Source organism: Typopeltis vanoorti, chromosome 17, assembly GCF_054136105.1.
Source record: "Typopeltis vanoorti isolate ZY-2024b chromosome 17, IOZ_Tvanoo_1.0, whole genome shotgun sequence".
Lineage (NCBI taxonomy): Eukaryota > Metazoa > Arthropoda > Arachnida > Uropygi > Thelyphonidae > Typopeltis > Typopeltis vanoorti.
The window spans coordinates 55,089,647-55,115,269 of record NC_143565.1 but is presented as its reverse complement, the minus strand read 5'-3'; the positions used below and the strand labels follow the sequence as shown (position 1 = coordinate 55,115,269).

Below are 25,623 nucleotides of genomic sequence, written 5' to 3'. Positions count from 1 at the left end.
ACCAACTACACAATGCCATCTACCGCCCAACTACCAGTAATTTCACAGACAATTGCAATTATGGGAGACAACTAATATGAAATCAACAGTCTCTATAACACAAGTAGCCTAATCATGAAGATACTTCACACGCATACTTTGCTTATACTTGGGTTTAAAAAAAAAATTCTTTTACACACACACGTAACAACTATATCACAGCCTTTTGACTTTGTGTTTATCATACAGATGTATTTGCAATTATTTGACTCCTCTGTAGCCCAGACACATTAAATACATAATATAGTGCATTTATAAACAGCTAGCATCCTAAAATACCCTGCATGCACTATAGAAGGGAAAAAAAAAATTAAATGAAATAACTGCCTGCTTTTCGTAGATTCAAGTGGTTCACTATTTTTTTCTTCTTCTGTTTGTCCTAACTAGGTGGGGGTGACCTCTGTGGGCAGCCTAAGATGTAAATGGGATCCTGAAGTACATCCTAGGCCACTAACATGTGTTACAAGCCTCATTTGTATTTCTTGATGATGTCTCAGTGACATACAAAACATTCGAAGAATTAAAGATAATTTTTCTTTACCTTTCTCAGTACGGGTTTCACTCTATTAAGCCTCTAACATGGGTTTTTCCTAGCACTTAAGCCTTAAAACACACACATACACACTAGTAACTGATTTCCTAAAGACAAATCCAATTCTTTGAGGTAATATATAATAATACTTCTGGATGTGGACAAAAAGAAAGACCAGTCAATATCTGGCCTTGAAAAACAAATGCACACACTACCATCATTATGGTATGTCAAATCATGCACCACATATACACAAAACACAGGATTAAATGAAAGAAACTTGGGTACTTTAACACAAGCCATTACATGTTGGAAAGGGTATATGAAGTCAACACCAGCAATTAAGTACTCAGTAAACCTCAAGTATGGCTGCATTAATTTACCAGAAATTCAGGAGAATGGTAATTTTAAAACCACATGCAGCCTAACAGATCAAGACTACTTTAAATCCAGTCCTGGGGGGAAAGAGAATTATGATAGTTTTTTGTATTCTGAGGATGACAATTTAAAATCTAGCATATCAGTAGCTTAATAAATTATTTTATTAAATTTATTCTTATGAGATTGTGAGGCAAAACCAGTAAATATGAATAAATGCCAAGAGCTAAGCTACAAACTTTATTAAAAAATTACTATAAACATTACTGTAAAGAATTTGGCACTTATCAGATGAAATAAAGTTTATTGCTGCTTATTTTATGTAACAGTTCAAAAGGGTATTTACATATGATGCAGAAATTATATGGAATGAATCAGTATATATAAATATATACAGCTACATCCTTTGGAGAAAAAAAAATTATATATAATAGTTTCTTTTTACTATTCATTTTTAGCAGCAGAACTAATCAGTGCAAAGTTTAACTAAATTCTTACTTAGGATTTGCACCAAGTAGCAGATGTACAACATTTTCATACACCACGAATGTTATAGCTGTGGCAGGAGTCACTCTCAACAAGTTAGGAAGCAGTCCCTTATAATATCCCCTGACCCCTTCACACCTACAAGAAGAAGGAGAATTGTTCTAATTAAATGTGTAAAAAGAAGTATCCCCCCCCCCCTCCATACAGCAGGTTATTAATTATTTGCAGAGAAGTGTATCTAAATGCAGTTCTCTGGATTATGCTTTAGGAAGAGGCGCCTAAAGAATAATTCAGTCTTAGTATTGCATTATCAACTTCAACATCATATTTGCCTCTCTGTTTAAATACTTAATAGCAAATAATAGAAAAAATATGCAAATAATATTCCAGAGTGCAGAAATGAAAAAAAAATACTGAAATTTAAGATTTAAATTTTCAGATCACTTTATGCAAAAAATTACTGCTGTAATAGTTTTCAATGATTTGATATACAGTGGTATCTTGCTAATCCGAACTAATAAAAACCGTACTCGTTCGGATTAGAGAATTTAGCCCCAAGAGACAACAATAACTAGCGTTTAAGACAAAAATAATCAGATTTTAATAATACATCAATTTAATTCTGTAAATAAATGAAGTATCTAATAGAAAAAAGTTACTGTACTGTAACATAAAAACTTAGTTTGTATGTACTGTATTGTTGAGGATTCTGATTTAATAAAATTGCATAGTTCAGAACGTTATTTAATTTGCATAAAAAATATCACTTTCTTGTACAGAACACAAAAAAAAAGTTTCATGAAATTTTTATTTCTTTGTAAAAAAAGTCACAGATTTTTTTTTTGCTTCTTGGAAGCTAAACTTTTTTTCGAATGCTTCTTATTGGAGTTGCATTAGCAATAAAATTTTGTGGAATGGTGTATCATTCTGCTTAGCCCATTCTATACACACATTAAAACTGCCTCTTCATGTTTTACTTTTTTTTTCTTCGAGTTCTTCATCGTCATCATCGTCTTCTAATTCATTCTGTAACATCATATTTATAATTTCATCATCTGATTTGATTTCGAATTCACTTTCGGTTCTACTTGTAATCCATTCCGCAACATTTGGTGAAATATGAACATCTGGATTTATATTTTTAACTAAATTATGTACATTTTAAATTTCCTCATTTTGTGTATCACCGTAGTTATCTTAGTAAATTCTAGAAGGCCACAGTTTTTTCATGATGCTCGAATTGCTTCAGGTTCGACGGCTTCCCAAACAGCAGCAACTGAGAATGCTATATCCTTCAAATTTATATTTTTTTTTTTATCGATGTGGTAACGTCATAATTTTGGGAAATTTCATTTAAAAGCAGGTCTTTATGCTATTTTAATTTAATGGACTGTATTATGTTCTGATCCATTGATTGCAACAATGGAGTACAGTTTGGAGGCAAAAACATAACCGTAAAATTTCCATCCTTACTAATCAATTCATCTGCCGGAGGATGTCCAGGACAGTTATCCAATAATAAAAGTGCTTCCTGTTCCAAATTCTGGGATTTTAAATAAGTTTTAACAGACGGTACGAAATCGTTGTGAAACCAGTTTGAAAAAAGTTAGATATTCATCCATCCTTTATGTTGACTTCGGTACAAAACCGAAAGGCAGCAGTTCTTAAATGGTCTTGGGTTTCTTGATTTTCCAATCATAAGTAACTTTAATTTAGGTTTTCCCAAGGCGTTTGCACAAGGCATTATCATGACACACTCTTTGGACATTTTTTGACCGGGTGCCAAGGCTTTATTTCTGTGAACTAGAGTTTTCTCTGGTAACGACCTCCAACAAAGACCACTTTCGTCGGCATTATAAATTTGATCATTGGTTAAATTTAATTCAAGAATTTTTTTCTAAAAAGCATTTTGGAATAGTTCTATGGTGGAAAAGTCACTAGACAGTTTTTCCCCTGATATTGATAGATACCGAATACCGTGGAGTCTTAAATTTTTCTAGCCAACCATCACTTGCTTTTAATTTCTGATCCGGGTAAATTTGTGAATGGAAATGCTTAGCTTTCTGCTTTAAAATGTCTCCGGAGATGGGAGTATGACGACTTCTTTCTTAAAGAAACCATGTGTAAACAGCAGAATCAAGTAAAGAAAAATCACTTGTTTTCAGAGTTTGTCTCTTGCTTGGTCCTTCTTCTATGGTAGAAACATAAGTTAAAATCCTATCTTTTTTTTTTTTTTTATGTCACTGATTGTAGTTTTACTGACATTGTATTTAGTAGCAAGTTGTACAGCTGCTTCACTCTTTTCCAGACACTGAATTATTTTACACTTATCCGACAATGATAATGTTACGTTTTCTTTTTTTAGGCTTCGACCCAGTAGCCATTTTAACGAAATAAATGTTAGTGTTAAAAACAGTAAAATAAAAAATGGAGTTAATAAACAATAAAACTGTCACTTTTAAAAATTTATCTGAAAAATAAAATCGCTTACTAAAACAATTGATAATCATTCACTGAAAAACTTACGAAAACACAAAACAATAAATGACAACTCTGACAACGTTTGATTTCAATAACCAAAGAAAAACTGAGCGTTATATACAACCAGGCTTTAGGCTAAGTTGTTGTTGTTGTTGAAGGAACGTAAAGAGATAAACAAGATAGATAAACACTGTGCAATACTGGTGACTAATCAGTTCATTAAGGACAGCGGTGATACATGCCGACAATACGGTATGTACTGTACAGTATAAAAAAGCAAACGTGAACGCACAATAAATCAAAATAGGTCTACAGTATAACCGTACAATCAACAGTATGAAAAAAATACACTGTAATAATAATACGTAATAAATAAAACTTTTTTTTCTTTCAAACCCAGTTTGGATTACTGGAGGGTTCGGACTAAAGAAGTTCGGATTAGCGAGATATCACTGTACTTGACAGTGACCATAAAACACAGATACACATTAGAATGCCTATTTCAAATACATGAAATAATGAAGTATTAAATTAGAACTAAATGCCAAAAATATGAAGTCAGAATCACCAGAGAAATCTGAAATTTTAAGCAAGTGGTTTTTGTACTGATTTACTTGAATGTGATAAAATGAAATGGAGAGCATGCAAAGTTCATACTTGTATGATGATAGTATGAATTTTGCTACCTGATATAATTTTTAAACCTAAATATTCCATTTTTTACTTTGCAAAAATATTTCAAAATGGCAATGAAAAATTCAGAAAGGAAAGGAGTATAATATGGAATTCATTGAAAATAATTATTAGCAATGGCTAATGATTATATACATACAGGGTGTCCCAAAAAACGTATACATCGTTTTATAGCCTGTAAGTCACTAAATTTTTGTTCTTTTCAGGTGTAACTGATTTGAAATGATTACTGAAATCAAACTAAACTTTGAGGAAAGGACATTTTATCCTAAAGTGCCTGGAAGCGTAAGAATATAAGTGCAAAGACAGTTGAGAAGGGATATCCAATGTGACTCCCCCATTACTGAAATTAGAGAAGTTTGAAGTACATGGAACTGTTCAAGACATCCAGAAGCAGCATTCGAAGACCACAGACATATTCACAAGAGACCTGATAGAAACTTACTGCCAATCTCCAAGAAAATCTGGCAAGCAGCTCATGAGACAGGAATTTCAAAATAAATTGGAAATTCCTGTCTCATGATGCACCCATTGAGAAAGTTTTATTCTAACATTAGTTCATGCCCTTAATAAAGATAATTCTGAACAGAGAGTTGAACTTCGTGAGTAGTAATTTGCAGAGGATGCAGTTTTCAAATAAATTGTCTGGAGCTATGAGGCCACATTTAATTTAAATGGCTCGATTAATCATCACAATTGCAGCTACCATACAACTGAGAATCCACATGTTACAGTGGAACACCATGTGAACTTACCAATGGATTGTCAGCATTGGGCTTAATGGGACCATTCTTGTTTGACAACACTGTCACTGGTGCTGTTCATTTGAATTTGTTACAGGAATCTGTTATGCAATGCATTTGAGAAGTTTGGGAATGAGCAGTTTTATTTCCAGCAAGATGGGGAGCACTTCCCTACTACCATCGTGATGTGAGGGCTTATCTTGACGAAAACCTGCCAAACGGATAGGTCAATACCCATTTGTGTTCAAGACCTCATTCCACTGGACAATGGCAACACATCAAAGATAAGATTTATGGCACAAAACCAGCAACAATCAATGAATTGAAAGAGAATGTACCCAAATACCAAATAAAATCATTCGTGATGTTTGCAATTACATTGGTCCACGTTATCAGCAATGCCTGGACAAGAATAGTCTTCAGTTCGAAAACTTGTGATAACTAAAAAGGATCCTACATTTGTCTTCTTTGATTTGGATTATAAAACTTAGATGTATCTTAATAAACATTGTATTTATAAGTATTCAAAGTGTGTATATATTTTTTGGGACATTCTGTATTATACAATAAAAATTCCAAAAACTCAGCTAACCAAGTTAAGCACCTAAAACCTAATAATTACACATACATGGCTTTTTTTTTTTTTTTGCAATATTATTTAGAAGCACATTAAGTTTACTTTCAGTCAACTATTTTAAATAAATAAATATATATACATGTATATATAAAAACCATTTAGGCATTTCAAGCAAGAAAGAAAAAATTCTACTTTCAAACATGCAACAGTTAAATAAATGCAATTTAGGTTGCTTTTTCAGCAAGGCAATAATACTTTAAGAGCTGAACATGCACACAGAAACACACGTTAGAATGAATGTAACAATGTAAAAACTTGGAGTAAAAGACTGCAAGTTCCCATGTGGTAACAAAGCATCCACAATAAAAGAGCATTATGCCGTTTTTTTTTAAAAGAACTTGTAAAAATTGATAGCAACCATTAAATTTGCTATTATATTTATTTTTCAGTTCCAAACTTTGTACACTAAAAGTACCACAACCAGGCAATTAATATTCATATTTTAATATATATTCATATTTTAATATATATATAGGTCTGTGTAGCTCAGTGGAAGTGTCATTTGCTTCCTCAGCACTAAGTCATCCAAAGAACAACCTAGGTGTTCAATTCTAGTCATCAATTAAATGAACTTTTTCAGTCTTTCTTTAATTAGTTCCTGAGTCAGTTGATCTCTGGCACAAGCAAGCAGGTTCTCCCCAGAAACTTAGGTTTTTAGTCCTGTGAACATGAGAAAATGGACTGTAGTACCCACACTATTTCAGATATCAAAAATATTGTGCCAGGGACTATGAGGTGGTGGCACTTATTAGCAGTTTCTTCACTGGATGCTGCTTAAAATTAGTGATAGTCTTGGACCAGTTATCCCTGATTGCTACCAGTGGAGATTGAGCTGCCCATTCAGTTTCATAGCATAGCCCCCCCTCGAGTTCTGGACTGGTAGGCTGGTTCTTCTTGGATTTTGATGATTCGACACTCTGGGGGTAGCCCAAGATACACATTATATATATGGGGTAGATAGAGTTGTTTGCTCACATGCAGAAGAATACATATGGAGGAATATGGTCAGTGGACAAAACAGATAGAAACTATTTAGCAAAATTAAACAATACTTCACATCACAATAAATTATAGTTAAATATATTTTAATAGTGTGTATGTGTGTAGGGATTTTCAAATATTTTCTATGGACACAAACAATTACAAAATTGTGTATTTACAAAATAGAGAACTCTACTCAGCATTTACCTAGTCCTCTATTTTATTTTTTCCCCAGAAATTTAGTAAAATAGAAATAGTTTTAATTCATTATTTCAATATCAGATTCTTAGAAAGAAAGAAAGACAATTCCTTTAGTAATTCAAATGACAGTCTTCATTTTATTTCATTTTTTCAATTAAAATATACACAAAAATAAATTTTCCAACATTCAAAATGCATAAATACAAATGTTTCATCAGATTCTCATACATATCTATTCATGTAATAAGTTAAGATATCTACATCCCAAGAATATTGCTTTAAAACAAGATGATGAAAATGAGAAATTATAAAAATGACAAAAAAATTATATGTCAAAGATAGGATGAAATGGATCTCACTTTACATTATAAATAATTGACAGAATAAGAACATTAATGAATAAAATATTGGATAGTGGAAAGAAATCCAGCTTTACCCTTAATAAGGAATGAAAAATGGCATATAAATAGACAAATGATGAAATGATATGTGTGGAGAATTAAACATATGTTTTAATTTATATATATACATGTCTGTACATGATTCAGTTGGAAGTGAAATCAAACAAGAGGAATACATCTTCCACTGCAAATATTTTAAAATTCTTATTAAAAAATAAAAATAAACACACACAAAAAAAAATTAAGTATGAACTACTTAAAAATTTATATAACTAAGGTCAAGATGTTCTAATGAGAAACTTAAGAAATTAAAAAAAAGGATAAGAAGATAAGTTTTCTGAATTAGATCAGTTTTTTTTTTTTTTCATTGAAACTTAGAAATCAGTCATAAACTTAAGGTAAAACTATTTATCCAGATCCAAATGATTACTAAATTTTTTCTTGTTTCTTTTATATTGAAAAACTGTTACTTATATTAGACTTGATTAGTAGCACATTTCTTAAAGATGAGCTATGTTAAAATGTTTAAGGCACATGTTTGGAATAGATATGTTCAGCATTTTTCCTCCTTTCTTCCTCACCCTCCCACAGAAATATTTCCTCCTTTTTTTAGTTGAGCAGTTAGTTAATCTCACATATAAACTAAGAAAGAACTTGTCAAGTTTCAGTCTTAACTTTAAAATAGCTATGGTATATGGGGGAACAAAAAAGTTGAGACTCAGAGATAGCATAAAGCTATGGCACTTGTAATTTCAGATTTCTCAATAAAACAATGTGTGAATATGGTCTAGACATCTGACCGGAAAGAAGAATCTAAAATTGTTGATTTTGTCTAACAATCAAAATGCAAACTGTATTCAGTGTCTTCCTATTAGAAGTTCTTATAATCTGAGTGCCCCCCCCCTCCTCCTAGAAAGTGAGATTCTTATATATGTTGAGCCTTCTGGCCTCATAGCTTGACCAAGAGAATGCAGTGTCTAAGAAATATAATACAAAATGTATCTATAATTTTGCAAAACTAAAGCCTAGATAAGGATTTCGACAGAAAAATCAAGTGAAAGAAATTTCTGTAAATTAAAACATTTTTTTAAATAAAAAGTTATAGCACTGCTAAAAAAATTTCATCTAATGTAGCTCTTAACATTATGAATATCATGAATATTATTATTCATGATTATTATTATTCCCACAAACATGTTGTATGAAAGAAACCTTGAGATATGAAGTTAAACATCATGAGTGATGATATAACAGTGAGTGAAGAGGTTTATGTTATGAGCAGATTAATGGTAACACTTTTCTAAACAAGAAAAATAAGTATTGCTTAGATATTAGACTAGATTTGATGACATATTTTTAATATGAAAAAAAAAGAAAGTTTTTCATTTAAGCTAAAACAAAATATGAAATTTAGAATGCATGTAATAATTATTCAAGAACTATTTTAATACCAGGTTCTTGACTTGATCATAAGTGATCTAATCCTCCTGGATAGGATTAGATCACTTATAATTCTTTTAATTTCAGAATATTGAGAGTTGGTGTCCTGCCTTTAAGTTGATTCAATCTAAATTAACTAGTTCAAATTTGATTACAATATTAATAAAAACCTAGATTCATAAATTTAATTTATATACAATAATCTCAACTATAACATGTAATAATTTTGCTGGTCAGATAAATGAAGGTACATTTACACAGTAAATGTAACTTTGATTAACTGAAGATGGGATTAACTGTCAGATTCACTGTATTATATAAGCACAGTTGGTTCAGCTGTTTTTTTTCTTTTTTGAGAAAATAGTTGTATGCTTTGAGGATAAAAAAGTGACACACTTGACAACATACCATCAATAATCAAAATAAAAGGTCAGAATTTCTGCTTACACTCTTATGAAACACAAACCATCAGAATTCAAACCGTTATTAATCAACTGTCTGGAATTAAAAGAATTATTAGAACAATTGTATACGTGAAAAAAATAAAATAAAATGGTTACTATTCTTTTATTTTAAAGGAAACTTAAAATTCACCACCACGTCAATTTAGGAAGTAAACTGTAAAAGCAACTGAGAGTTCAATAAAGCATGTTATGTTTTTTTCACTGATTTTTATCCACATCACATTTTATCATTATGTAAAACACTATCTACATTTCAAAATATTTTGAATGTTTATTATTTTATGTGCACATTACATTTGCAGACTTAAGTCAAGAATGCACCTTTCAACAATAAATATATCTTAATGGAAGAGAGAAAAAAAAGGTTACGTTTATCACATTTCATTTATTATAGTATTTTACAGGAATATATGCACTATGCTAAGCAGGCTATACCTAAATTAATGCAATTCACTAGTTTTATGCTATCATCATGGATGATGTAAACAAATTATCTTATGGCAAAGCATCAAATGTTAGTAGATTTGGTCAATAAATTTTATTTTCATGGAATCTATCTACTTCACTAAACATTTAATAATGTTCAACCACATTATTAAATGTGGTTGAACATTTAATAATGTGGTTGATGGAATCACTTTCACAGGAATGCAAACTCCTATGAAGATCCTAAAATTAAATCTCATGACAAACTTTGGTGGCTATTCTACTACTGTTTCTTGGATTCCATTCAAATTAGTTCACTTTTACCCATTTCCAATATCCACTGACATGTTCTATTCATGGCTGTTGAAAGAATACTGTTGTTCTTTCTGTCCTACTTTCTAAATCCTACTGACATTTGAGACTAATCTATAAGTTAAGATGCAGAAAGACCATCTTTTTATGAATAATTTATTCTTGTAGCTATTAATATTGGTATCCCTTCTTTGGATGAAGTATTTCTGAAATATATATATTTGTTTATATAAATATATACATACACATAAATGATACCTTAATAATTATATTAATAGGAAACAGAGCAATAGCTATTTCAATCACATGGAAAGGCCACTTGATCACCATGTTCCAACTCCTGACTGAGATAGCTATAGATTAAGGCAGCAACTACTCATATGGTAAAAATCTGTTATTGCTGTTACTAATAATTCATTACATACTCATTCAACAAAAAAGCAGCAGGCCCTTGTTGGTTTAAAAAAAAAAAATTTCAATTTAGTAATATTATAAAATTCTTTTCATGTAGCACGTAAAAATCTTGTGAATTGATAAGTTTTTCATATATCCATTCATAAATAATATCACATATTTCAGGTGAAACATTAAATACTTAGAACAGAATATCAGCTGACTTCCTTCATTTTTATCAGATAAATAATAACAGAAAGTATAAATTTATTAATATGATTATTCATGCATGCACATCCCATCTCATTCAAAATTTACAATAATGTGGGTAGTTAACAAAAACAATGATCTGTTCAGCATGAAAATCTTAAATTTCTTTCTAACATCGTATCTGGTAGAATGTTTTTCTTATCTTTAACTGAACTAGAAGATTATCTTTGTCAAATATCTTCTTCATTGGCGAAGGAAAAAGCATCTTGTTGCACAGAAGGAGCCAGTTTCTCATATAAAAGGAAGACGATGCAAATATTGGGTGTGACATGGATCAAGTAAGCAGCCAGACCTTTGTAAAACCCCCTTAAGCCTTCATACCTAGAGAGGAAAATATAACCACGTTCCTGATGCAATTGTCACGAATAATGAACTTATAACCAGACAGAAAATTTATTTGTTGATTTTCATGAGATATTTATGCAATTAGGAAGTTTTCAAAGATAATTCAAGTAAAACTAGTAACATAACATAAGATAGAAAACAAACAAAATTGGACATAGTACAAAAATATTTATAGTGAATTTAAGAAATATAAAACAGGTTTTATTTAATTACACAACCCACAAGCTGTGCGTTGGAAAATGTGAATCTCGCTGTGGAATGGCTGCCTGTGAATGTCTGTAGGTGACAGATCATTTGCTTTGTCAGGTAAGACCATCATACTACTTACTGGTTGCCTAAGTTAACTTTAAAAAAGTACCAAGTTTGGTCCTCCAGAGCAGAGTGGATTATCTAACCCTTAGCTTGCCCATGATACCAATGTGATATATTCATCACACCTTTCCTTGGTGAATTTACAATATAACATCTGGTAGCATAAAGATTTACAGTTTATTTATATATATTATTACATAGAAATAGTGGATATTAAAGATCCAGCATTATTTCAAAGCTGAATATTTGTAGAAACTATGATTATTATTTATATTATTTTGCAAAAGAAAACTACCAGGAGAAAGAGAATCAACTGAAAATTTTCTTAATGTCGTGTTTAAGAACGGACAAAGGAGAAAACATAATGGAAATTTAGTAAAATTTCTTGTAATGAATCAATGAATATATATATAACAATCATTAATTGTTATACATAAAAATTACTTCTTTAGTTGAAAGTAAATAATAATAAATAATACTGAATTGTTTAGTATCAATTAGCTTAGAAACTTTAATATCTGAATGTAAATCAATTTATTTTCAAAATAAACAATGTGAATTTAGCTCTACAATTTGTATTTAACTAATATTGTTATCGAAAGCCTATCAGCTCAGATTGTTTATAGATTTTATGCATGGGTAAGTACAATGATGACTTACCACTCTTATTCGCTGCAGAAATACAGCATTTCTATAAAACACACACACACACACACACACACACACACACACACACACACACACACACACACACACACTGGTATTTTAAATGCAAATATTTACCCAAAAAAATTAAGTAGCAACAAACATTATGAATGATAATTTAAAGTACTTCCACCCAAGTACATCCAGTTAAACTCTACATGTAACTTGGCATACATTGAACCTGTTCTTCAGCTTTTGGCATATGACTTCCAACTTTTCTAGAATCATCATTGCACTTACAGTGTCTCTTGATGTCTTAATTTCCATAGTGAAGTCACTGGTTACAAGTACACTTTATCCTTTACATAACTCCATATAAGATTATATGGTTCGAATTTTGTAGTTGGAAAACTGGTCCTTCTAACCGCTTATCTATTTAAGAAATGGAAAACCTGTAGACAAGCACTTTTCTCATGAAGTCCATTTCTTTAAACTCATTTCACTGATATGCTTATACTATTTGTGCTGACTGTACTTACCCTGATTATGCTTGAGATATTTATCATCATCAGGTGGACTAGCCTAATGAAAACAAATTCTAGTTGTACACAAATCGCTGAACTCAAAGTTTGCATATCAAGGACTTTTTGTTGAAAACAGTTGCTGATTAGAATGCATGCAAAATTCTGGATAAGAACAGCTACTTTAGGTTTAAATAATTACTGATAATTTGGTTTGAAATACTGACATTATTTTGTAGAAGTTTTTAAGTAAATTACTGTTATAGGATTTGAGATATTTTTAATGCTTTTTAGATACTTGGTTGTTGTTTATTTTGAAAGGTTTATTTTTAACAATGAAAATTTGGAGCAATACAGAATATAATTCAAGAAGGTAACTAACTTTCCTATCTGCTAATGTATTTACTTGACTGTGATTTCCTAATAGTGAAGTCATCATCCTTGGAGATTTAGTTCACAATTTTAACTAGCTTTCCCTTTCTAATCCCAACTACTTGTCTTAAAGAAAATTCTGATCATAACAACCCTACTTAGCCTGAAACCCAGCATGTTTTTCTATAAACCTGTAGAAATTTCCATAATTTTTCCTGGCCTCTTTTAAAGTATGTGTGAATAAATCTTACGTGGAACACATCTCCAGGTATGATTCTTACATTCAGTTTTTCCTTTTTAATAGATAGTTACTATTATAGCTCCATTTCAATCATCTGAATTATGTAGTGTAGTCAATAACTTTTATATCTCCATATTTGAGAATATCTGGTTGAATATCTACTCCAGCTGCCTTTCCATATTTCAGATCTGATTACTTTCTACTTCAAATGTTTATTATGTACTCCAGATTGCATTATTCTTGAATATTTTCTACCAGTGTTTTGTCATGCTCATTTAATAATATTTCAAAATAATTACTCCAGACATCCAGAAGAATCTATCTTCATTTTATTTAAAGAAAGTATATTAAATATCCATTTGTGTTTTCAGGCCAAAGGGATGGAAGCTATAAAATTTTGAAGATCATCAGACAGTTTGTGAGAGTAGAACCTTTTGGCATTACAGATGCTTAGGTATTGCAATACTAAAACAATGGACTTTTCCCAGAATTCTATATATCTATTAGTGCATTTGATCAAAGTTTCCCTGACCTGAGAGCTGTTCTGTTTCAAACTATTTAGTTCTCAGAGGCTAGGTAGAAACAATTATGCACTCAATCTCAACTATTTACTTTATGAAGATGTTATACTCCTAAAAAAAATCCAGGAATAGTCTGCAGGATTCCCAGACCAAATCGAATAAATGCTGTAATAAATTTGATATGAAAATCAGCATTAAAAAGACAAAGACAATGAAAACAGGCAGAAACATTGAAAACATCCTGAATGGAGAACCTATAAAACAAGTAAATCATTTCAGCTATTTAGGATCAATTTTTAGCAAAATGACAATTAAATATGAAAACAGACAAGAGAATTAGCAAATATCGTATGACAGGAAGTCAACTGAATAAATTTATATGAAAATTAGTCAGAACACTAAACTAGCTATATACAAGACAGTGTTGAAACCAATTTTAACTTATGGATCTGAGAGCTGGGTTAAAAAATAAACACTTCATCAAAGGCCAGAGACCACAGATATGAGTTTTGAGAAAGAGTACGGGAGTGAATGGATGACATCAATGGCAGGATCATGTTAAAAAATAAGGATATTAGGAAATAACTTGGACATTATTAGCATGAAGGAAATGTGCTAGCAAAGCTAATCACAGGTGGTATGGCCACTTAAACAGAATGGGAGAGGGAAGATTAGCAAAACAAGTGTTCTTTGCCAGGAAAGACAGACAGGAAGAGCAAGATTTAGGTGGACTGATACTGTAAAAAGTTCCTTAGAAGACAGAAATATCTCATCTTTCTTTTACCCTCTTTTACCTTGCGATGTCGAGGGTTTACTAATCATCGGATCTCAAACCTTTCACAGGATAAGTTGGTCAGCCCTACTACCCGATGTATCCTATGTCCTGTAGTGTTGAGTTCTCAAGGCCGGTTTGCTGGATGAAAAAAACCCCAGGATAAACTGGGGGAAAAAACCCTACTGTCCATGCCCAAGACCGGCTACCTTGGCTATGGCTGAGGAAGATCCTTCAGCTCCTTATGTCACTGATCGGAATCGAACATAGGACACTCCTTCCAGGCATATGGTTGCGAAGCACACAGCCACTAGGCTAACCATGCGAACTAAGAGCTCATGACACTAAACATTTAATTTCATATTTTTGGAATGGGAGATGAAAAGCCTGAAGTATATGGCATCCAGAGAGCTATCCATTTCTAGAAAGAAATTTTAAGTCTTATTTTAAATCTTAAGTCTTGTTTTAGAAACAAGTTGCATTCCTTGCAACTTGATTCAAGAGTAAATTTGAGTTAACATGTACAACTTTTTTTTTGTATAAGGCCTATAGTTCTTTGATTTAGGAATTTCTAAATAGCAAAAATGTCACAAACATTATAGACCCACAGAGAGGCTTTAGATTTATAGAGGTCAAAGGGTTTTCATCCATATGCTTTAAATAATAGTCCAGAATCAGTGATAAAAGTGAACATGTGACAGTTCCTTCTAGGTGGGCAGAAGTACATTAGTGCAGAGAGAGAGAGAGAGAAATGAAATCAAAGCTTACCCTGATATCAGAAGGAAAAAGTTTTAAATTTCTAATTTTAGAAAGAAACTTTAACATCAGCCATTTCCTGATATCTACCCTCAAGAGGTGTTAAAAGCCACTATGACAGCACTACATTATTAATTTTACATCATCATTAATCTCCTATCAACAATTTTCCTCCAAATTAGACTTTTACTAGTCAGCACCCCAATAATGTCATATCCAACATTTTGTTTTTCTAAGGCAGTGTTTCTCAACCTGTGGTCTGCAATGATGGGACAGGTGATTGCAGGCAGACTTAAATTAATTAAATATATATTCTTTAATTATCCAAATATATTAAAATTGAATAAGTAAGTAAAAATTATTGAAATCAAATGGAGACTTAAAATGTTCAAAGGAGGAAGCAATAATAGACCCACAATTATATTGTTGTTCACTTCACTCCTCTTTTATTACATCATTCCAGCACTACAATAATTTGCAGCAGCAGAATGACAAATAACAAGAGGGGTGAAGTGAACAACAGTATACTTTCATTGCTTCCACCTTCCTTTGCTGTTTTGTCAAATTTGAAGTGAACATGTGTTATCCACATTTCAACCAAATGCTTGTTGTTTATCGATTTTTATTAGTGAAGGATTTCCTCCTTCAACCAAGGCTCAGTATACCTTCAGAAGTGCTAAATGATACTTCGACAAAGTGTGTCATGAGTTAACCCCAGTATTTATATATTTTTCGGAAACACTTTTTAATAATGGAAGTGTCTTAGAACTAGGACTTTGAAAAGAAGAGCAAATGAAACAGGTGATGCTAACCCTAATTGAGATACACGTAACAGCAAGTAAATCTGATACTATTAATGTAGAAAAAACAAGCAGTTCAAAAAAAAATACAGTAGGAAATATAACAGTTCATATTTGGAATTCGGGTTTACTTGGTGTGGAGATGAAAGTGAACAGAAACCTCAATGTGTTTTGTGTTATTAAATGTTGTCGAATGAGTGCATGAAACCTGCAAAACTCCGACATTTTCACATCACATTGTGATGTGAAAATAATCAAATTGAAAAAAAAAAAGTCAATTTCAGCAACGCTTAGCAACATAAAATCATGGGAAAGATGTAGTTTTGGCCACAGGTTCGATTAATGGAAAGGAACTGGAAGCATCTATCTCTTAAGTTTGAGCATAGTGAAAATTTATTACTTCCAGAAATAAAAGATGTGTAAAAACTATTTTTGTGGTAAAAACCATGTTTGGCAGCAAGTTACTAAAAGATGTTGATCTGACTCCTCTTCCAATGACACTGTAGGTTGCAGAATTAATGGTGTGTGGCAGGTGACGTAGAATCTTATTTAATCGAAAGAGTTAAGAAGAGCCCTTATTATGCGTTACAAACAGACGATACTGATGTTACAGATGATGCGCAGTTAATATGCTATGCAAGATATGCACATGATAACATTCATGATGATATTCTGTTGTGCAGAACTGTGTCATCTGAACAACTGGAGAAGAATATTTCACACTCATTACATAATACATAAAGGGACCCAGTGGAAAAAATGCATGGGCTTTTGTTCAGATGGAGCTCGCGTCTTTACAGGCAGGCATAGTTGGTATTTGGGATTGTTTCTATGGTTAAGGAAGTGGCTCCAGATATGAATCGTCTATATTATTTCATATATAGGAAAGGGTCGGTCTCCAAAGGAATGCCACCAGAATTTAAAACTGTGCAATACAATGCTGTAAAGTTAGTTAATTTTATTAAGGCTCAACCGCTAAATAACAAGTTATTTTCAGTATTCTGCTAAGAAATGGAGATTGAATACACGAGCATACAACTTTTGCTTCATTCTGAAATTCACTGGATTTCCAGGGGCAAAGTACTAACAAGCTTATTTCAATTAAGGCACGAAGTTTTATTGTTTGTAAATGAACATAATTCTAATTTTGCATCACTCCTTTTTGACGAAGCATGGTTATCAACACTATCCTATCTTTGAGACATTTTTTTTTGTAAGTAAATGAATTAAATCTCTCCTTTCAGGGAAATGCTTTAACTATTCTTGATGCCTACGATAAAATAAAGGCATTCGAGAAAAATCTGTTATGGATTAGTTATGTAAAAGACAGACAATTTGCACCTTTTCCTACATTGGAATCCTTTTTAGTAGAAAATTACATATTTGTTGTTTCTGAATTTCTGGAATAATAATGGCAAATACTTGTTGGATTTCTTCTCAGAAGATGGACTGGTTATTACTAACATCATGTTCCAACATAAAAATGTGCCAAATTCACATGGAAAGAAGAGGCAAGGAATAAGAAAAGTCTCATTGACTATGTTATTGTTGATAGTGATGTTTTCTCCCTAGTGCAGGACACCAGAGTGTACAGAGGACTTGAAATTGGAAGTGATCACTATTTAGTCTTGAGCAGGATAAAATTGAATTTCATATTGAAAAGAATAACATCTAAGAAAGTTTTAAAGCGAATAAAAGTTGAGCAGCTCTCAGATGTGAACTGTAGACTAAAATACACAAAGATTATTGAAAAAAAATTAATGAGTTTGAGAACAGGAACCAAACCTTGGAGATTCAATGGCAAGCCTTGAAGAAAACCCTGATTCATTCAGCCAGAGAGGCATGTGGTGAGGTTGTGTGCAAGGATTGAAAAATCAGAACTCCATTGTGGACACAGGAAGTTAAAGAGACAGTGAAGGAAAAGAAGAAAACATATCAAAGTTCCTGGCAAATAAGTCAGCATGTGCACTTAGAGAATACAGAGAGAAATGTAAGAAAGCAAAACACTATATACAAGTAAAACATTTCAGCTACTTAGGCACGATTTTTACTGAAGATGGTAAATTAAATATGGAAATAGACAACAGAATCAACAAAGAAGCTGGTATGGTAGGAAGTCAATTGAATAAATTCATATGGAATAACAGAGAAATTAGTCAGAACATGAAATTGGCTGTATACAAGACAGTGTTCAAACCGGTTGTAAAAATAATCATAATTAAAATTCTAAATATTTTTACGTATTGTTTATGTTGGTATGTTTATTAGTTTTGTTTTCATAACACGCATTGTCGGCACTTGTGATGTGCCCGTTATGGAAATTGTTTTGTTAAAAGTGATATGTAAAGCAGTTAAAAATTTAATGTACTTACCAGATTTGATATTTGTATTACTTAAAATAATTTTTATTGTAATTTAAAATTATCAAAGTTTGTGTTTTATGAAGACATTCTCTTGTCACTAACGGCGACAACGCGTTAGCCATTATTTATACATAACTTCTTGGTTACCAGTTTCGTGGAGTGCACATGCTCGCGGAAAAGTTTGATGAGTGATTGACAGCTGACAAGAAAGCGTTCGGTATCTGGGTAACGGCTGTAAACAAGAGAGCGTTCGGAAGGAATTTAGAACACAGGCCGGCAGATATTTAAGTTCGAAGGAAGTGACAGTCAGAAGAAAATTAATAGTATATTCCGAAAAAGGAATCGTGGAACTATTAAGTTTCAAAGTGGAATAAGTATTGATGAATAAAAGGAAAATGTTGCTATATGCGTTTTAAACGGAATACTGGAGGAAACACTAATTGAAAGATTAATAATAGATTCCGAAAAGGGAATCTTAGAACTGTAAGTTTGTTTTTTAATTGGAAGAGTTAAGACTGTCAATAAGCATTTAGTGAATAAAAGAAGAATTTGCTATTTACGTTCTAAAGGAATGTTCAAGAAAACTGATTAGGAAGTTTCATCTGTATTAAGGACGCCAGATCTGACTATTAATTCTACTGAAGAAAAGAGACAGAATTAAGTCAGGAAGAATTAATGTGTGTTACATAAGTGATGAGAAAGGATCCTGTAAAAATGAAGAATAGAGTCATATATCTATTGAAAAGGGCCTTGACAGAGAAAGAAACTGGCTATGAACATTTTTGTGATTGTGCAAACAAAGTGTTTAGTCTAGTCTTAAGTGTAAGTTTATTTTTAAAAGGCCTTGGATCCAATTAATTTTTAGTTAGTTATGTAAAGTTGTTTGAAGTGTATGTGTGTGTGTATATATATATATATATATATATATATATATATATATATTGTTTTTGTTTTATTAAATGTGTTTTTGTATTTTGGTCTTGAGTCAGTGATTATTTGGATTCTGAAAGAAAGAGTTAAGATCATTGCACCAATTGGAGTGAACCCTTGTGCATATAAAAATATATAGGTACACTCAGAATTAAAAAATAATTGTTAGAAAAAGAGATTGATTAAAAATCTCCTCTTTAAATAACAACAAATTATTAACAATGGCACAGTCGATTACAGGATTGGTTATGACTTAACTTTATTTTTAGAATCCAGAAAGTAAATCTTGACTCAAGTAAAATGGCCACAGGAGATAGCAAATTTAGTTGTGAAGTTTCTTCAATTAAAGATGAGGAATTTTTTAGGTTAATTAATCCAACTTTAGTAATACCTTCTTTCTCAGGTGATAGTAGTGAAAGCATAGAAACATTTTTTCAGTATGCAGAAAAAATTAGAGATTTAGGAAAATGGTCAGATTTTCATTTGTTGATTATACTTCGGAATAAATTGTTGGGCAAAGCCAAAACATTCTTAAACACATCTCCTTTATTGAGAGACACTGACAATTATGCAACCTTTAAAAGTTTGCTAATATCAGAATTTTCAAATGTAAGAGAATTAGGGCCTAACATTTGGAAAATTCATCAGTGCATCCAAGGTAGTAGGGAGTCTGTTTCAGAATACTATCATAGACTTTGGAGAATTGCTCATGGATTTAATGTTTCATCTGAAGAGAGATCCTCTTTGGAATGGTTGCTGTTTAATCAATTTAGGCTTGGCCTTAAAGATAATTTGAAAGAAACAGCATACAAGAAAAAGGTTAAAAATCTTGAACAATGTTTTGAACTTGTTAAAGAAAAGGAAAAGAGACTTAGAGATATATTTTATTCCTCAAACAATAAACAGGTGAACTCTTTGCAATATAATGAAACTCATTCTCCTAGCATTGTGGCTGCAGATAAAGTGAGAGAAGGAAAGTTTCATAAATTAAAAAGGTACTAATAAAAAGAAACAGTCTAAGGAAACTTCTGTGAATTTCACTGAAGATATTCCAGAATCTGAGTCCAAGGTACAATTACATGATTTGGGAAAATTAGAGGAACTGAAAACATTTCTTAGTGAAGAAATAGAAAGACAACAGAGACCAATAGTACAAGAACAGGAACTTCTGTTTAAGATGATATCAGATTTAACAATATCCAAGAATACTACAGATAATCAATCTTTATCTTGTAAATCTAATGGTATTGACAGGAATAAAGCATCTTACAGGAGATATGTTCCAAAATGCTTTAGATGTAATAAACCTGGTCATTTTGCTAAAGACTGTTATGTTAGAGATAAATCTTGTTTTCAACATAAGAAATCAGAGAATAAAGAAAAATCTGGAAATAGTTATTATTCCAATATCATACTGGCAAAGACAAAAATGTCAAACTACTCATCAAACATGGGTAAAGCTAAAGACAGCTCCAACCCTACAAGAGAGTTTGATGTATAATTAGCTCCTTATGCTAATGGAGGTAAACCTTTGACAGTTCTACAAGGATTTATTGAAATTGTGCCTTGAGAAATCTTACTTGACACAGGTGCACATATTTCACTTATTTCTTATAGCTTGTTTAACAAAATTAAATCTCTAATTCCAAATGATATTTCAGTTTTAAGTTATCCAATTAAATTAAAGGGTATATTTGAATCAGAAATTTCAGCTGATAAGCAAATCAATGTTTTTATTTCAATTCCTTGTTTTCCATTGAAAGTTTGTCATCCATTAATAGTTCTTCCAGAATCATCTAATCCAAATGTACAAGTAATATTTGGAATTGATTTTCTGAAATGTCATGGTTTTGCATGTAATTTTGTTGACAATACAGTGTCCTTGTGTGGACTAGAATGCTGTTTGGATAGGAAATCAGGTGACAGTGGAAAATTAGAGCAGTCTACACTGATGATAATGATCAAGTGTTTAATATTGAGACTCTAAAGAAAGATGAGAGGGAAAATATTCAGGAATTTAAAGAGAATTTGGTGCAGAATTCAATGAAATCAGCAATTACTAGTGAAGAAAGGGATAGAATTCTGAAATTCTTTAAATATGCCTTTGAATTTTTCTCTGGTGTTTTCACAGAGGATATTGTTTCAATGTCTTGCACTAATGCAGTAGAACACTCAGTGCAGATTTGTACTCAATCGCCTATTTATATTAGGCAATATCAGACTCCACTGAAATATATGGAGCGTTGCCAGAAACTACTACAGGAATATGAAAGGGCAGGAATAATTGAGAAGTCAAATTCTCAGTGGAACAGTCCATTCATCTTAATTGAAAAACCAAATGGAAGCCTGAGGTTTGTCTTAGACTTGAGAGCCATCAATAAGGTTACAAAGCCTATTGATTTCTCTCTGTGTAAAATTGAGGAATTATTGATATGTTTGGAAGGATCACAATATTTTACAAAACTGGATTTAAATTCTGGCTACTTTCAGATTCCTTTGAAGAAGGAAGACAGAAAATATTTCGCATTTACTACTAGATGGCAGAAATATCAACTATGTCGATTACCACAAGGTGCAAGAAATTCTGCTATGTCATTCCAGTCTTTAATGAATTCTGTCTTATCAGATATGTTGGGAAGTGGAGTCATCTGTTTTCAGGATGATCTTCTAATTTATTCAAGGGATATAGATAGCCATTGTAAAATCCTATGGAATGTCTTAAAGAGATTAGATGAGGCAAATCTATCTTTAAAATGCTCTAAATGCCAATTTTTCTTAAAAGAAGTTGAGTATTTAGGTCATAAAATCAGTAGCAAAGGAATTATGCCAACTCAGTCAAATGTAGAAGGCATATTATCAGCTAAACCTCCTAAAACAGTTAGACAAGTTCGTAGATTTATTGGCATGTTAAATTTCTATAGGAAATTTATTCCAAATTGTTCACAGCTATTGAGACCCATAGTGTGCTTGACAAGGAAAGGTTTTAAATTCAATTGGGGTGAAGCTCAACAAGAAGCATTTAACAAACTAAAACTGGCATTGACTAAAGCTCCAGTTCTCATTTATCCTAAGTTTGGTGAAATATTTTATCTTTCTGCTGATGCTTCAAATGAATGCATTGCTGCTGTACTAGAACAAAAAGAAGAAGAGTTTAAGCCAGTAGCTTTTATAAGTAGAAAATTATCAGGTCCAGAATTGAATTATTCAACCATAGAGAAGGAAGCACTAGCAATAATTTTTCTATTGAGAAAATTTAGATACTTATTGTTAGGACAACCTATTCAAATAAGATCTGATCACCAGCCTCTGTCATTCCTAAGTACTATGAAGGATAAAAATCAACGTATAATTAGGTGGGCACTGGAACTACAGGAATATAATATTGATATGGTTTATATTCCAGGAAAAAGAAATATAGTTGCTGATTTATCTAGATCTCTAGAATCTGATGATGATGAATCGTCTAGGAATAACCAATTTAATCAAGATTAAAAAAAATCTAAAATTCATGTTATTCATAAGGTGAATAAAGAATTAAGTTCTCAGAAAACTAGGCAGTATATAAATAATTTTAGAAAGTATAAGTCATTTGCACCAGGTGATTTAGTATTGTTAGATGATAAATCTAGTTGGGAAATTAGGAAGGAAAGCTTTAGGCCCATATAGAATTTTAGATAATTTTTCTCCTGTGAATTTTAGGATTCAAGATGTCAAAAATCCTAGTAAAATTTTAAGTGTACACTCTGATAGGTTAAAAAGGTACTTTTTAGGGAGTAGAAATTTAGTAACATTAGGAGACAATATGAATAAAATATTGAAAGATGAGCATTGTTTTCCTAGTACTAATTGTGCATCTCATTCACAATCAAATAATGGGAAAGGGAATAGTTTTAAAGCTCATGATTCAAATACACAGCAAAGAAGAAAATTTAATTTGGGTAAAATAAAATCTAATGCAGGAAATTTTGGAAATCTCAGGGTACATAATTCAAATAATGTACAATGTAAGAGTGGTGATAATCAAATTGACTCTAACATGGATGAAATAGTAACAGAATATCATAGGTTAGTTAATATAGAGTTAAATAAGCCAGAGGAATGTGAAAATACCTCTGATTTAGTTAGTAAGGATAAAGAATCTCAGACACCTGTAGGAATTGATTCTGATAGTGATGATTCTGTAGATTTAGAGCATGATTCAAATAGTTTAAATGAAATATAGAAATGAGATTTATAAGTATAGTAAATTGGAAGAAGAAAATTCAGAATTATCTCTAGCATCAGATGATTCTGAAATTAGTGATTCCGATTGTGTAAATAATGATGAGCAAGAATCACGTTATTTTTTAAGATCTAGGAATAAGCGTTAAAAGTTGTTAGATATAGGTTAAATATTTTAAAAAAATTTTTTTACAAAAAAAAAATAAAAAATTTAGAGAAAGATGAAACTAATGTAAAAATAATCATAATTAAAATTCTGAATATTTTTACGAATTATGTTAAAATGTTTATTAGTTTTAGTTTCATAACATGCATTGTCAGCACTTGCGATGTGCCCGTTATTGAAATTGTTTTGTCAACAATGACATGTAAAGCAGTTAAAAATTGATGTACTTACTGGATTTGATATTTGTATTACTTACAGGAATTTTACTGTAATTTAAAATATTAAGTTTTGTGTTTTTATGAAGATATTCTCTCTTATCGCTAACGGAGACAACGTGTCAGCCATTATTTATACCTAACTTCTTGCTTATCAGTTTCATGGAGTGCGCATGCTCGCCGATAAGTTTGGTGTGTGATTGACAGCTGACAAGTTCAGTATCAAAGCAACGGGTATAAACAAGAGAGTGTTCAGAAGGAATTTAGAACACAGGCTGGGCAGACATTTATATTCAGAGGAACTTAAGTTTTTTCCGATAAAGGAATCGTGGAACTATTAAGTTTCATCGTGGAATAAGTACGTGAATAAATAAAAGATAATATTGCTATATGGGTTTTAAACGGAATATTGGAGGAAACACTAATTGAAAGATTTATAGTAGATTCCGAAAAGGGAATCGTAGAACTAAGTTTTTTTAAAGTGGAAGAGTCAAGACTGTCAATAAGAATTAGTGAATAAAAGAAGAAGTTGCTATTTACAAAGAAGAAGTTGCTATCTAAAGGAATGTTCAAGATGACTCTGATTAGGAAGTTTCATCTGTATTAAGGATGCCGGATCTAACTATTATTTCTACTGGAAAGGAGACAGAATTGAGTCAGGAAGAATTAAATGTGTGCTACATGAGTGATGAAAAAGGATCCTGTGAAAATGAAGAATAGAGTCGTATATCTTCGGAAAAGGCCTTGACAGAGAAAGAAACTGGCTATGAACATTTTGTGATTGTGCAAACAAAGTGTTTAGTCTAGTCTTAAGTGTAAGTTTATTTTTACAAGGCTTTGTATCCAATTAATTTGTAGTTATGTAATATTTATTTGAAGTGTATATATATTGTTTTTGTTATATTAAATGTGTTTATTTTGTATTTTGGTCTTGAGTGTCAGTGATTATTTGGATTCTGAAAGAAAGAGTTAAGATCATTGCACCAATTGGAGTGAACCCTTGTGCAAATAATAACATATAGGTACACTCGGAATTAAAAAAATAATTGTTAGAAACAGAGATTAATATTAAGATATTATCTAATGAATATTCTCTATATAAAAATCCACCAATTCACTTTCACACAGACATGTCATTTAGAATCAGAGGAAAGACTAAAACGACTCATCGAAAGAGTACATTAGTGTCTTAACCAATTATTATGGATACAACCACTAAAAACGTGCTCTACAATGAGCTGTGGATGGGCATGCAGAACTAAAGGCATATAGGCCTACTTGTTGCAGACATCTTGCCACAGTTTGTCGAGATATCTACATACCTGTGCTCGAATGGAGCTGACTTACAAGCTGACCTACTGTGATGGATTGGTATCATTTTGCTGTTAGAACCAAAAATTTGTCCTAGCTTAGTAGTAGAGCTAGGGTGATCTCTTAGCAAACGTCTGGAACACATTCCATTGATTTGAAATGCTGCAGAGAGCCTGGATACAATGCTATGTGAGATTCCAAACTCTCTGCTGCTTTCTTCAAGCTTTCCAATAATTCTTTCCCATGTGAGATCAT

General features: G+C 31.7%; 1 protein-coding gene across 4 annotated transcripts in view; it reads right to left on the bottom strand.

Moving 5' to 3' along the window:
* Window positions 1-1,233: 1,233 nt before the first annotated feature.
* The window catches only part of LOC150097404 (solute carrier family 25 member 32), a 101,821-nt gene continuing 77,431 nt past the window's right edge, over window positions 1,234-25,623 (bottom strand). For 3 of the 4 annotated variants that reach the window (XM_090406895.1, XM_090406893.1, XM_090406896.1), the window contains exon 7: window positions 9,724-11,198. In XM_090406895.1, coding sequence (XP_090263021.1) covers window positions 11,048-11,198 — 151 coding nt within the window. In that variant the 3' untranslated portion in view covers window positions 9,724-11,047. Of the gene's footprint in view, window positions 1,574-9,723; window positions 11,199-25,623 lie in introns of those variants that run through there. The other variant, XM_090406894.1, reaches the window with a different exon arrangement.